The sequence below is a fragment of the Neolamprologus brichardi genome, chromosome 3 (assembly GCF_056152115.1).
Source record: "Neolamprologus brichardi isolate AB-2024 chromosome 3, ASM5615211v1, whole genome shotgun sequence".
Classification (NCBI taxonomy): Eukaryota; Metazoa; Chordata; class Actinopteri; order Cichliformes; family Cichlidae; genus Neolamprologus; species Neolamprologus brichardi.
In genome coordinates this window covers 38,933,160-38,948,293 of record NC_142106.1, presented here as the reverse complement: position 1 = coordinate 38,948,293, position 15,134 = coordinate 38,933,160, and the positions used below count along the sequence as shown (strand labels likewise).

General features: G+C 41.3%; 1 protein-coding gene across 2 annotated transcripts in view; it reads left to right on the top strand.

Moving 5' to 3' along the window:
* Positions 1-14,580, top strand: part of usp53a (ubiquitin specific peptidase 53a) — a 31,103-nt gene extending 16,523 nt beyond the window's left edge. Inside the window, exons 10-17 of one of the 2 annotated variants that reach the window (XM_035913558.2) lie at positions 1,258-1,426; positions 2,496-2,642; positions 3,903-4,040; positions 6,606-7,365; positions 8,147-8,214; positions 12,150-12,216; positions 12,321-13,042; positions 13,135-14,580. In XM_035913558.2, the coding sequence (XP_035769451.2) occupies positions 1,258-1,426; positions 2,496-2,642; positions 3,903-4,040; positions 6,606-7,365; positions 8,147-8,214; positions 12,150-12,216; positions 12,321-13,042; positions 13,135-13,211 (2,148 nt within the window). In that variant the 3' untranslated portion in view covers positions 13,212-14,580. Of the gene's footprint in view, positions 1-1,257; positions 1,427-2,495; positions 2,643-3,902; positions 4,041-6,605; positions 7,366-8,146; positions 8,215-12,149; positions 12,217-12,317; positions 13,043-13,134 lie in introns of both variants that reach the window. The other variant, XM_006804143.3, reaches the window with a different exon arrangement.
* Positions 14,581-15,134: the final 554 nt, after the last annotated feature.

Genomic DNA, 15,134 nt, shown 5'->3' with positions numbered 1-15,134 from the left:
GTAGAAAGTGGGTTTTGTGTGTCTGTGTTCTGCTAGTTTGTTTGTGCACACTCACTTTTGAATCCTATCATCCTTTAGTTGTTTTTTCCCGTTAATGTTGGATTTATTTTCATGGTGTGTACATGCAAGCTTCTGTCTCACATCCTCACAATTTTCACGGGGACTGTGGTGCAGCGGCCGGCTGGCTCTGTGTCAATCCATCAGCAGCTTGTGCTGCGTGTGCAACCCCTCCCAACTGAGATGGAGGAGCTAGAGTACTCTGCGCCTGCCAAGTCCATACCTGGAATGAAACTTGCCAGTGTTTCTGTGACTCCCCAAGTCCCAGCCCCTTAATGACTGCTGCAGTGTAGCCCAATTACTGTGTTTCCATTGCATGAAATAAAATTGCACAAAATCCTAAGTGCAGTAACTCACTAGCTGTTCTGATCGGATGGTGGGCCATGGGTAGCTTAAAGACACTTTAATCAGAACATGGCTGATGTTAATGCACTAGTGGTAAATGATATGTAACATTAGCAACAGATAAAGCTTTACTGGTTTTAGCTGAAGAGGATGGAGATTGTTTTGAAGCTGACAGATATATCTGCTTTAACATTCATTTAAAGATTTTCTGAAAACTGGAGGGCAAAAAATAGACTTTAAGAGAAAAAGCTGTAACAGAAAGGCAGATTTGGCCAAGGGTCTTAACCCTTAACATGTCTTTGGCCCTTTCAGATGATAAATGTTGTGCCTCAACAATGAAAAGAGGATCCCAAAATAACACAGATGTGTCTCCGTTTTGCTTTGATCTAACATGCTTTGTTAATCACGGCTTGTCTTCCTCCTCTATATTGTATATGTGCACATTTCCCTCTGTCTGTGTTCCTTTGAATTGGTTGCTCTTTACCTTGTTTTGCCATCTCTTCCACGCCTGCTTTCTCTTTCTCCCCCCTCCCTCTAACCCCGTCATTTGCTTAATTAAGGAGCACAGAAGCATCTGTTAGCCTGCAGCCTGCCTTTGTGGTACCTTTGTGGAGAGATGCGCACCTTACACTGCTTTGGCCTTAGTGTGTTATATTCACTCACAAATTAAAGCTAAACCCCATTTTGTCACACATAGTTCGAAGTTGCATGTGAATTTTATATATATTTATACCCTTGAATGCATGTTGGTTCACTTTATGCTATCACACATGAAGGTATAGTGTTATACAGTATGCTAAAATGTGTTAATTGACCCTGCTTTTTTCTTCTTTTCTTCTTTGTTTCCTGGTGCAGATCGGCTCCCGGTGGAAAGATGTCGTCAGTAAATGTATCAAAGGTCACTTCCAGCCTCTTCTTCTTTTTTATGCCAATCAAAATGGGAGCGCTATCGCCACAGAAGATGCCTCAAAACAAAACAGCAGCCAGTCCCACAGCAAGAACCCCGTTAATGGAGAAGCGCAAGGTACAGGGTTTTAAAAATAACCTCAGAGGTCATAATGCTGGCATTTAAAAGCCTCGTCATAGCAGTTTTATATCAGGTGTGATGATGTTGTTGATTGAGTGTCTTTTTGTGGAAATGACACCATCCAAACTCCCCTGTGTGTTTCTCTTTGATATTCCAACTGTCTTTTTCTCAGCATTCATTATGTGTCACATCCCAAATGCCCCATTTGATTATAATGTCCCACCATTAAAAAAAACAAGCAGCCATTAAACTGAAGCTGATTGGTGCAGATGCCTGTCTTTTTAGTGCAGTGTTGGAGGCCAAGAAAAAGAAAATCTGAATGTTACTACTACTGCCTGGTCGAATGACAAAGTGTAGCCAAAGTTTTCCGAGTGGTTTGTTTTGAAATGCAAATGTAGTCTCAAGTTTGAGGTGAATGTTTGCTGTGGGGTTTGAAGTGTGGCTTATTTATCTTCTGTCCACTTATTTGCCTTTAGCTTGAGTTGAGCACTAAATCTTTCATGGAAATGTATTTTGTTTTATTTTTTTTACTACTTAAAATTCTCACACAGCCGGCTGTTTAGTTGAAAAATTTCCATACTCCCTCCGAGTACATTAAAGTAACAAAATTAAAATGTAAAATTTAAATCAGTAGTCGGGGGGGAAAAATAAGGAAAACAACCTCCCAAATCAAATGCACTGTTTGCCTTTGCCGCTGCTGATGTGAACAGCTGAACATCTCTCCTGTTGGGATTACATATCCCTGGATTTGTGTGGTTGGGGAGGTTTTTATCCCTTTTAAAGACCCTCCTCCAGCCCTCCACGCTGGCTGTGCCCCAGGTCCAGGCTGTGGCAAGCGCTCACTGTCCGTCAGAGCTGACAGGGCGCCCGACTAAACTGGATCATCCTCTAAAAATCAAGAAGTAGTACACAGTGTGGATCTTGTAATTGAATTCTGTTTTGTAGTTTCAGGTAAAATTTGTTTTTTTTTATTAATCTTCACTCAACAGGAGTTTTTTTTTCTTCATGGGAAGGATACGCCTACATGTATGGCCTTACCTTTAAAACGTTTTTCCTTTCTTTCTAGGCACTGAGTCCCAAGTTTCAGTCTCCCCCAAAAAACTGGACCTCACCAGAGAGAACCTGAATGCTCTGCTGGGCCAGGATCTTTTCAAGAAGACCCCTTCAATCCTCAGCAGGGGCAGCACTCAGACCAGTGGAGGACGGGGAACAGGTAAAGGGGGGAAACGAATATAGAGGGATTAAGCAGCTTGGTGGTTGAACAAATTGTCCTGATTGTGTAAGAACTTAACTTTTTTTTTTTTAATTTAATTTTTGCCTCTATTACAAATTAACCTGCTACACTTTGCTATGTAACCTGTGTAATCCTAATTTATGGTTTACACACAAATGTTTTGATGTGAATAAGAAGGGATGCAAACAGAGAGGTGAGTCATGTTGTGTGGCAGTTTTTCAGCCTTGGAAAGACTCCTTAATTCATAAATATTTTGTCCTCGGAGAGTGGTGACAAGCACAGATCTGGAACAGCAGCTAGCAGAAGAGATAATTAAATGTCTTTGCTGCAAAACTAAATCTGGCCATGCTAGTAATACAGAAGGGATTAGAGACCCTTAGTGAGGAGAGAGAGAGGTCATTATGCACATGCTTAATTGCAAGCAGAGGGGAGAGTGAATTGAGAAGAGGAGTTATTTATGCGATTTAATGGCGTCTTCTTTGATATCCTTGTACATTCTGCTGGTGTGAAGTTGTTCGTGTCCTTGAACAGATCACTATGGGAGGGGATGCTGCAAGACAATGAAATGTCAGCAGCTGCTGCAGTTTTAAGGAGTAGCAGAGTCAAATTTATCAAACTGATTCATCGTGTGGTTAAACTGCTACACTTCCTGCTTTATGGAATGTGTGGAATCTCAAAAACATCCACCGCTTTTTTTTTCTTTTCTTTTTATTAAACAAATAAAATCTGGAATGATATGAATGTTTTGTTTCTTTTTTGTTCTGTTTTGTCTGAGCTGCCATCTCGTCCTCGCTCGCTTCCTTTTAAAATCTCACATGGCTAACAGCATTATTCCAGGACCAATCGTTGCTTTAAAGAAAATGTAGGGCCAGAGATGCAGCGCGAGCCTCTGCATGGCCGTGTTTCCTCCCCGCTGCCTTTCCTCTCCCATCAGCACAGCAATGTGCCGTAAAGTTCGCCTGTGTCTACACACTCAGCAGCTGCTCAGTGCCTCGGGGGTGCCGGGGACGAAGAGCGACAAGGAAAAGGATGTAGCGGTGATAGATGTATCTATGTACACGGGGATAAAAATACTTTAATGGTGGGAATCTCCACCTGATTCAGCAAATGCCCCGTCGCTACTTTATTTTTATTTCTTTTAAGGGTCGCCGTTATTCAGTTGCTGGCTATATAACCTCGTCACACAGTGAGGGGAAAAAAATGTCTCAAATACCTTTCTTGTCTTTTCTTGTTTCTTAGTAAAAAGCAATCACAAGAGCCGCCTTAGGGAGTTTTCTCGAGAAGTTGCCCAGAAAGCAGGAGAGATGCGTAGGGCGCATTCACCCCGAAGAGAGCCTGATAGGACTGGTCAACACAGGGTGGAGTCACGCTACAGAGGTGGGTTGCTCTTTACAAACAGACTGCAAAACTGCACATACACAGAATTGCCAGGTGTTGCTTTACAAAAGCCCTGCCTTCCCCCTCCCTTATATCACCCTCTGTTTGGGAGCAATGTGTTAGAAAGGGGATTAGGTGCTGACGTCTGTTGGTGCCTGCCTTGATCCCTGTAGTCCTGTAGTCTTCACCAATATTATTAAATACACCAGAAACTAAGCAGATCAAACCAAAGAGCAACAAATGCTGATTTGTATTTTTTTTATTCTAAGGTTTAAATTTGATTCCAAAATGTATTTCTGCACAAACTTTTCTCACGCACCTCCCAAATTAAGTCAGTGTGCCTTAATGAGTATGCTGATTAATATAGGTTACTTTAATACTCCTTCAGCATATCATTGCTTTCATTAAGTGTCAGTGTGGGGGGGGATTATCAAGCACAATATAAGACACCAAATCCACCATGACAACAGCGGTAGCCTGTGTTAGCACAGAGCTTGCATCCCTTTATGAGTAAATGCACTAGGTTAAGGCAGCCTAGTGTCATTGTTGTGATGAATGGCGATTCTAGAGGTGACACTACGGTTAATCTAAGAAATATAAATGAACCGTATCATAGTTCATTCTCAGACTCTCGACGATACGAAACAGGAAAAGCTCAATCAACTTCCTCAGTAGCCTGAGGACTTTTTCCACAACCGTATAGATTTAAACATCTTGCCCTTCTCCCAAAATGATTCACAGTCATGTGTACATTTGACATTATTGAGGTGGCAGCAGAATTTTTAAAAACAGGCCAGTATCGTGGTGTATATGTGAGCAAAACTGTAGACAGCTCTGTTTAAAGTGATTTAACTGTGCCACACAGTCAGCAAAATCCAAAGCAGGGGACTCCATCTCTTGCAGGCTTATTCCCAAGAATGACAGTTTTATGTGAAGAATAAAATTTCATTTTTGTACGCTCAAACACGGATCAGGTTCACCCCGTCATTTAGATGATGACTCCAGTACAAGGCAGGGAGCCTTTATCTGCCAGCTTTAGGTTAGGGGAATGCATTTAACAGATGATCCTTGCAATCTAAATTTGCATGACACTAGTTTTTGTTTTATGTAAAAAGTACCAGATTTTGCTTAAACGTAGGAGAAGACTTAAGTATCAACGTTGTGAAAGGAAAACATGAAAAAATTGTAATCCAGCCCAATAACAAGAAGTATTCAGAGAGCGCAAACCTCCGCCAAGGCTGCTCACTCTCTGGGCAGCATTTAATTTTAAGGTAATAGTATTGTATTTTGTATATACTTATTTTCTTTTTTGTGTTCTTTTTAAAAGTACAGTAAAAATGCATTTGGGATCAACTTGAAAGAAAGACAAATGTGAAATATAAAACTGATGTTAAAGGTCAAAAGTGACATATTTGGATTCAAACTAAATGTGATATTTAGAATCCGCATATATCAGTATGATTTCCATTTTAATGACATTTAATGAAAGTTAAACCCCACCTGACCTTGAAGAAGTGGCCTAAGGTCCAAAATAATGTGGCATTTAGAATTCCCATATGTCTATATGTTAATGCAAACAATAACAATAAGAAACATACAGCACTATTGTCACTGTGACTTTCACATCCATCTATTGCCCTTGAAGGAGAGGCCAGAGGTCCAAAGTCACATCTTTTAAATTTGTATAAAGATCTTTGCATATGTTAACAATACAACGCACACTTGTAGGATTCATAGTTTCTGAGTTGTAAGGGTTTTTTTTGTCCATTTTCGACCAATAAATTGTTATGTTGTCCTTGAAGACTTTAATGGATGAAGCCAAATTTTAATGGATTATTAACATGACCCCACTCGACACCCCTAAAATGTTTTCTCAAAATTTATTCTAAACTTTTCGAGCTGTCAAGTTTACAGCCAGAATGATAGGAAATGCTTAAAAAAAACCTAAACAAAAATAACCTTCTTGATAGAGGTACTAGGGGACTGTTTACAAAAATGATTGTAATTCCTAAACAGTTAATGCAATACTTTGTCAAACCACTTGAATCCAAATTTAAAGTCAGTGATGGTGGAGTTGAGTCTTGATTGGCTGAAAGTGTTCTGTAGATATATAAAGATGCAAATTTATAAAAAATGTATCATTGTCCAAAACTTTATGGGCCAGACTCTATGTAGGAACACACCGGTGACATGGATATCTGCATGGATGTCTGTGCATGAGCTGGCTGCCCTCTGTGCACACAGCATGGAAGAAAATCGACTCCTTGTGGTTGTAATTTACACTTTCCTGCCTGCTGCAGACATAAATGTCAGAAACTCCATTGTCATCATGCCCTTCCGTCACTCTCCACCCAGCCTGCTGTTTTCTTTAGCACAGCCCTGTCTTATTGTGTGGAAGTGCCAGTTTAAGTCACTTTTTACCTTTTGCAATGAGATTTATGACACTTTCCTTTTGTAATATCGTTCCTGCAACATGCCAGTCGAAAAAAAATCTAATAAATATCCTCTTCAGATATATTAGTTTAAGCTCTTGCATGAATTTTTTTTTCTCGCTCTCTCTCTCAGACCCAGGTCACGACAGGACCTACTCCCGCTCAGCTTCACCTCCAGAGAATGGCTTCAAGCAGTACCTGGAGACTCGACTGTACAGCAGCCAAGGAAAAGGTCCCACTCGGACTGAGCGAACACCGCAGCTTGGGGGCCGGTCTTCCAATGAAAATTCTCGTTTAAGGCATCAAGTGCTACCTGATGTGCCCATTGTAACTAGTCGTCATAACAGGCGGAGACTAGATCAGATCTCAAATGGATACGATACAGACAGCAGCCAAGACTCCAGAGGGCTTTCTGGAAATGTAGGGAACGGCCGCAGCAGGCCCGGTCGAGCTTGGAAGCCAATGCGGGAAGCGCTAAATGTAGACAGCGTATTAAGTAGCGGGAATGTAAGTCACGAACGAAGGCAGCACAGCCCCCAGACGAGACCCAATAGTCAGTCGCCCTCACGTGATCGAGATTATCTGTGGGGAGGCCGGGAAGAACGTAAGCCGAAGAGCCTGATGACCATCTACGAGGACGAGCAGAAGCACGAAATAGGTGGCAGCCGAAGCTCTCTGGACTCGGACAGCCGCGGGGGCCACACTGACAAGGACAGAGCAAAGGGCTCAGCAACTCTTAAAGTGCGCAGTGACAACTGGAAGATTCAGAGAACTGAATCTGGATATGAGAGCAGTGACAGACTGAGCAATGGCTCAGCTAATCTCGACTCGCCCGTTGTAGAGAACATTTCTTCCAAGGACCTCCGGCCCATACCTGAGCTGCATCTGATGAGGTAAAACAGATCCTTCCACTTAGGTTTATATCACCCAGACGCACCAAAACTCAGCACTGCAAAGCATGATGCAGAGGGAAAAAAAAGCTGACACAATATTTCCTGCATGACGACAGCATCATAGAGGCGCTTTGTCATCTCGTGGCCTACTCATTTAAGGACTCGAGTCTCGGAAGTGCTGCCATTTCTAAATAATAAAACATTACAAACAAACTGATCTAAGAATAGCAGGTCTCATTTAACAATAAATGCACACAAGGCAGATGCACAAATCCTATTTTGCTGGGCTGTCATTTGTTGTATTTGTAGTTCAGGGCTTGTTTGTAGATAATGATCCCATATAGCTGACAACTCCTGTACTCAGCAGGGGCAGCCTCAGATAGCTGACTTCTTCAAAAGCCGGTGCATTATTTAAGCATATCTGTTGGCAGTATGCTAGTAAAGAGTCTCCTTAATTATTAATTCTTCAATATGATTTAAGATGTTTTTGTGACTGGTTTGGGTTAAAGCTTGAAGCCACTAAAACTGTGAAATTGTGATTTTTTTATTGTATTATTTTTATTCTCTAATACATCTTATGGATCTTAGAGGAGATAGAAGCATAACACTTACAATAAGATGTCTGGGTTCATACTGGGATGCAAATCATGCTACTGCCTCTCTTTGGAGATGTAACTATGCACTCAGATTCTAACTAAAGTCGTTGTTATCCACCTTTATCTGCTCTGAGCTCGTGGCTCTTTAAAAAAACCAAATAATAACTATATTTTTTGTGTTTTAGGGATAACTTTCCTCGGAGAAGAAGTGATGAATTGAAGACTGACGTGCTGTACTCAACAATTTCCATTAGTAAGTAACTATTGCTTTAAGTGAAAAATTAGTATTTTTCCGTTACTCAAGTATATCTCCAGATGTGTGTACATTTTCCATCACACATTAGAGGGAATAGATGAAAGCATCAGTCTCTGACAAAGGCTCCACCCTGATACTGAAGATACTTCCTCTCACCAGTAGACTTCCATGTGTTGTAAGGACCTGAAACATTAAGATAGTATGCTGCAGTTTCCTTGATTTATTGTTCTATCAGACGTGTTAAGGTCACAGCCTGATTGAAGGGATACTGTATGGAAGTGTGCGCTCTGGTTCCAGACTGACTGGCCCTGACCTTTTTTCCTGAGTAAAGTTTATGTTATGCAGCACCTAGTGAAATTACATGAGCTCAAAGGCAGAATGAGCCCATGTGGGGAACAAGCTTTGTACCTTTAACACTGTTATTTTGGTGTGGAAAAAGACTAGCCAGGCTCAGTTTAATTTTATTTAATTGGCTGTCCTTCAGTGAATAGAAGAACAAATGGAAAATGGTAGGGGGGAGGAAAAAAAAACCCTCAAGGACCTTTTCAACTGTTAACTGCGGCGAATAATGCTTTCTTTCTGCAGGAAGTACAATAACTTTTAGATTCACGGGGATGCAAAATCTGGGGTGAAAATCGGGTTTAGAGCTCAGAACTTCTGTTTTAAAAGGAAAAAGAAACGATGAATCTTAACTATGAGTCATATTGTGAAGTTGTAGTATTTTTTTTATTTTTTTTATCTAGGTAGGATGGGAGGGAGATAAGGTGACACGAATAGCACTAGGGGGCTTGTCTCCTGGACACCCTTGACATTCTTTATCTAGCATGTGCTTGCTGATGCACACTATCAGCACTGCAAAAGGAGCAAAAGAAACTATAAATGAAAAATGCCTTGCTAATTCCCTCAATGGAAATACCCTGAGTTAATCCTGAATTAGAGGGGGAGATGAGTGAGCTTGTTGGGGCCACCCAGCTGTGCCCAGCCAGACAGAAAATGCCACGACTGGACCTGTCAGAAGGTGGTATTCAAACACCGCTCAAATAAAATGCAGTTTTACAGCTCTGCAGTTATTCAAGTTCCCAAAAGAAAATGCAGGTACGATTTCAGGTTCATTGCCGAGTTAAATATAGCTACAACACAAGTGTGGCAAGTTGAGAAACAAGCATCGCCGGTCTTGTTTTTGTCTGTGAGCATCAGCACATGCAGAGAGATTCATGTGACTGAAGCTCTGGCAAAGAGGCAAAGACTACTGCGGCATACACAGTGGAATTTTTTCACTGCTTCAGTTTTTAATCTGGCAAAATGTAAAAAAACAAACAAACTGTAGTATTGCTTTAGTTTAGTTTAGTTGTTGCTAGTAATTTTAGAACAAGCACTCATCGATCCTCTCATTTATTCATTCAGGCTGTTAAGGAATTATATCTGTATCAAGTTGCATTCACTCATCCTTCTCCCTCTCTTTTGTTTGTAATGTTTCACAGGGCCTGGTTATATTTTAAAAGTACCCACAAATGTCTTGAAATGTTGGTTTGTGAACTGTCAAAGCTCAACCTTGTTTAAAAAAACCCAAACAGAACAAAAAAACCCTGAAAGGGCCTTTGAGGACTCTTCTCTGGTAGCTATTTTTGAAATCAGTATGGGATATTTACGCCTGGCTGCCTGCAAATTGTATTGACAAGCCGCAGTAAATGTGTCCAGAGTCAATTTGGCACGAGTTCAGTGGTGGTAGTCTGGCGTGAGCTGCAGTTTCAGAGAAGCCTGAGCAGGTTCCACTAGTCCATTAAAGACTAAAATCCTTTCGGAAAGCACATTCGTGTGGGAGGGCAGTTGTGAGGAGCATAGTTGACATTTTTACCGCAGATATTCGTTCTTCTGATGGCTTGTTGCACTAGGAAAGAGATTCGAGTCGGGGCCTTTTTTGCCACCTTAATGACAGAACTTTTGACACGCTGTGAAATCGTACGTCCTGCCCGCCTGCCAGCATATTGGATGGACACTTGAACCTGATGCGTTTGTCTCACTTTTCCTTTACTGGCTTCTGCAGACCTCACTAGTTATCTACAGAAATACACTTTTGAAGCTGTTACAGCTGTTTGTACATGACCATCATCATCATAGTTGCCAAAAGTCAACTATGATGCTTTCTGATCTAGTTTAAAAAAAAAACCAAACTGACATGACACTCAGAAAAGGATAAATGTCACTGAATTTCATCCTTTATACCATTACATGGATGCCTTCTATATTCTGTTTGCATACATCTTTTATAGCTGTTTATTTGTGTCCATGATGTAGCACGTTAAGAGCAAGTTGCTTGGCTCATTAATGCCACTTAACAAGCCGGTGAATGATGCTAATGAGTACACATGTACGCCACGGCTTTTGACCTACTGCTGTGCCATTACCATGCTACACTGAAACATAAAAAAGCCGTGCCATTTCCCAAGTGATGTCTGAAAATTTTCAGACTTCTTGTGATTCACTTATGTGATATTTGTTGTTCAGTTTCCCTGCTTGGAAACTTGCAAACCTGCATGCCCTTCTGATTGATGTTCCAGATGTTTTAAGTACATCAGACAACACAAGGCTGGAAGGCCTTAAAGCTACATTGTGTGCTATTTATTTTCTATTTTTTGTAATAGTCAAAAAAGGTCAACGAAACTTCAACAAATTAAAATGATACCAGATCAGTTCTTGATGACCCTCGTTTAAATGTTTTAAACTTTTAAAGCTCCTTTTCTTTTCTTTCAAACAAATTCTTTTCTCATTCTTTCTCAATGTAATTCTTCGTGGTGTTCACATTTTTAAGCACTTTAATTCATACGTTTAAGTTTATGTTGAAAAATTGGAAATGTTATTAGATCAATCACAGAACCTGGAGGTTTTACCAGCTAAGTGCTAAAGTTCAAGCTTTCCCTCTGCATTGTTGCACGTGACGTTAAAGACGGAGAGGGGATTTTCTACAGAGAAAATCATCGTCAACTGCATCCCTTTTTGTTATCAAGACTGATATTGTTACGGTTGCTTGCCAACATCACAGATCAGCAGCAGCATCAAATTGTGAATTGTCGCATGGACTTAGCGGCTTAAAAACGCAATAGTGTTGTGGAGGGGATGTAAAGTCTGGAGTCTGACCCCGGCGTAATTGCATGCCAGCACAAAGGATTTAGCCACTAATGCTTTGAGAGAGCGGTGGGGGGTGGGGGTGAGGGGGTATGCTGACACATCACAGATGGTCCTCAGCCGCTCACTCCCTTCCTTGTCCTGTTAGTCAGCTGTTGTCTGGCGCAGGCCAAGTAAATCACACACGCCCAGCTAACTTGGCAAAGCGCCACACCCGACCCCGTGCAGGGACCTGCTTCTAAACATGTGTTTGTGCTGATCTCATGGCTAAAATCAACCATCAGCCCCAAGTACTAGCAGCATAACTCAGGCTCATCTCACTGGGATATGTTTGGCCTATAGGTTAAAAGACTGTTACTTTCGTCTGTTGTTGTATTCATTAGTTTTTAGACTGAACTTATGAACCAGTTAGAGTTCAATCAAGGTCCTTATTGTTTTATTAGGACTGTTGGCTCGAACTTAACAGGCCTGGATATGAACCCAGATTCCCTTTGAGGGCCCATGTTCTTTGGCTGGATCAGACAGTCAGAGTGGTACACTGGGGCCTTGAGGGCGCTCTGCCAGACTAGCTGCTTTGATACTTCCTCTCGCAGCACCAGGCAAAAGGCCTTACCATGACCCCTGTTAGATAACATGTCTCTGCAGGAGAGAGACAGGAAAAAAATAAAGTAGATATTGTAGCAATATTCAAATGGAAACCCGTGACAGATGCTACCTGGCTCTTATTTTGGACCATCTGTTTGTGATAACTTTACAAAATTAGGGTCTTGTGTTATAAAGTACTGATGAAAATGTATTTTTTTGTGTAGATGAACCAGGGAGAAAATCTCCTGAACTCCAAGAGTCCAACATGTTGTCTGATCAGCTGTCACAAAGGTAAAAAAGGTTATTCAGAAGTGCACGTTGTTAGCAAAATGCTTCACTTGACTTTTCACAAGTTTAAGTGAAATATAAATGTTTCTGTTTTTGCGCTCAAGCAGAAGAAGAGCCTTCCGATACACACCCGGGATCTTGGAAAAGAACAATGGCCTGGACGACGAGCGAGAGAAGAATGTGGACAGCAGCCCTGTGCCTCCCTACTTAGCAAAGACCAGCAGCTCTGAGTGGAACAGCTCAGATGACCTTGCTGGACAGTTTTCGGAGCAAGAAGAGAATGGCTCTGGCCCTGCAGACTCTCTGTCTCACAGCTTTCCCCTACCTTTACCTCTCAAGACTTTTGGCAACAGTCGCACCGACCCATCTGGCATCCACTCCTTACCACCAGAGGTGCCAGAGCGGTTTAGCTCCCGAAGCGAACCTAAAAATGGCTCGTCTCCCCACTCGCACGCAAGCCTCCGGCGGTGGATCGAGACGCCTGCCGAGCACAGGCTTTCATCAGATGCCAGCTCCAAGTCGGGGTCGTCAGACCAGGAGAGGAACGATCTGTCGGCCAGCGAGAGCGACGAGAGGTTACCCAGTCCAAAGTCCAGACACGATGATGGTACAGACTCTCAAACTCTGACCGATCGAGTTCTTCCCACCACTTACTTTTCAGTGGATAACTGTATGACAGACACTTACCGGGCCAAATACCACAAGAGGCCTGCCTTGTACGTGAGAGCACAGGACCATACGTCATCAGGGGAGAGCGATGTCGAAGGGAGGGGGCACCCTTTGACAGATGTTCAAACACTAGAACCTTCCAAAAGCAGAACAGAATCAGGTATGCAAAAGCACAGCGCACTTTTATTAAGACCTCACATGCACCTGTTTGGTTTAAATCTCTGACTGATTCTCTGGCTTTTGTTTTTCCAGGCATTTCCACTCCTAAGACTTTTGCGAAGTGGAATCCAGTTACTCCGAAGGGTCTTGATGAGCATGGTTTCCTATGATTTTATGGACTGAATGATTCTGATGGCTGGATGCCAACAGGAATTGTTAAGCACTGCGACTGCTACAGATTGACTCGTATGTGGAGAGGTATTTTCTCTTGTACTTGTCATAACAGCTAGTTGGACATGAAACTGGATGCCAAAGAGATTGTACTAAAAAAAAAATGTCAGGTGTCTTTAATTAGCTTTCTAGCTACTAAAAAGCTTTGAACAGTGAATTTGCACAGCAGAAAGGTACAAACAGAATTATGCCTAAAAATATTTTGCTGGATTTGTGGACGCAGAGGAGTTGGGAAGGTAAAGAATGTGTCACGTAAAACCAACTTACTAAACAGCAGATGAAGTGATTTCTTTCTTTGTTTATGCCTCCTAGTCGCACTCTTCCTGCACATCCTGTGGAATGCCCTTATTTGTTTAACTATTCTCTTTTCAGTGTTATGACTGAGGTGTCTGCCCCAATTCTGTCAGTTATACCTGCCTGTCAGGGGGTTTTAGAAGGAGAGGTTCCAGTTGTGGTCAGAAATCTCTAGATATGCTTTTGGCACGACTTAAAAAATGGATCCCAAGGATCCGTATGAATGTGAATCTCCACGACATCCACATTAGGTTTTGGCTGATGAGACATCTTTGCACAATCCGTAAAGCCAACAGACTCGGGTCCTTGTTTGCGCGTGAACTTATGCAAATAACCAGCGTAGGACTTTCTTCCTTCTCTGCCTCTGTCAGACACTCGTGAGAGGTTTGGTATACCAAAATAACTGTTCAAGAGTGAGGGAGGGGTGTTAGAGTGGGTTTAAAAGGTGATGGGTCAATGTGTTAAATTGATTGCCTGTTGGTAGAAGCCTGTGTCAGATCCTTACTCCTCATTGACACCTGCACATATCCCATCATCTTTACGGAATTTTCTTTTCCTTAAAAAAATATATGTATGTCTTTGCACTGTTTTCCTTGTTTATTTTTTTTCTTTTCACACTCCTTGGTTCTATTATTTTTCTCTTTAGAAGAATAATTTCTTTGGTTTTTGGTCACTTGATTCTTCGATAGCTTCTGTGAGCAGCACGTCTGCACTTGGAGGACACGAGATGATTTAATTGTGTCATCTGGTGATCAGATATGGCTTTTGCTTTTTTTTTTTTTTTATGAAGGGAGTTACTAATAATGTGTTGTGACTTTCACTGGTTTACTGTTTTTGGTTCAAATGTTTTATATATATATATATTCAGCAGACTAATACACAGTGCCTTTTGTATTTTTCTGTGTTGAGGCGAGATTAAATCGAAGCCATGGTTTGTACAATTTGATTTTAAAGAATTTTTGTAGCATTTTAATTTTATTTTTATTGAACAGTTGTCAAATAAACAGCTCTATTTAACCATATCTTCGTGTCAACTCTTGCTTTCGGGGGAGCAAAGCTTAGAACAGGGATTTGAGGAGAAATCAAATTGTCCAAATAAACTCTCCATGATGATAAATGTTGCCTTTTTGACTGGAGCATGGACGTCGCTGTGTAAGGCAGCTGGTGGGAAATGTGGGGTTTTGCTGCCACCTGCAGTCGTGTGTCTTGAATGCACTTTTTCATATCATATAACAGCTACCCAACTACAAATATACATTTTTATGATTTAGATTTTTCCATTGAAATCAATTTTTAAAGTGTTTTAAATAATGCTATTTCCAAATTAATAAAACAAAAAAAGTTTTTTTTCCCCTTGCTTCATCAAGGTGCCCCCTTTAGCACTCATGGACGGATATTATTAAAAACATTTTGTAATAATTTAATAATAATAAATAATTAATAAAATAATAATTTTGTAAATGTTCCCTCCTCTGTGGAACCCTCTAGTTTTCACCAAAGCACAGAACTCTCTCAAGATACATCAGTGAGCAGTACGGTTTAATTCTCTCAGAGTGAAAGGCATCAGA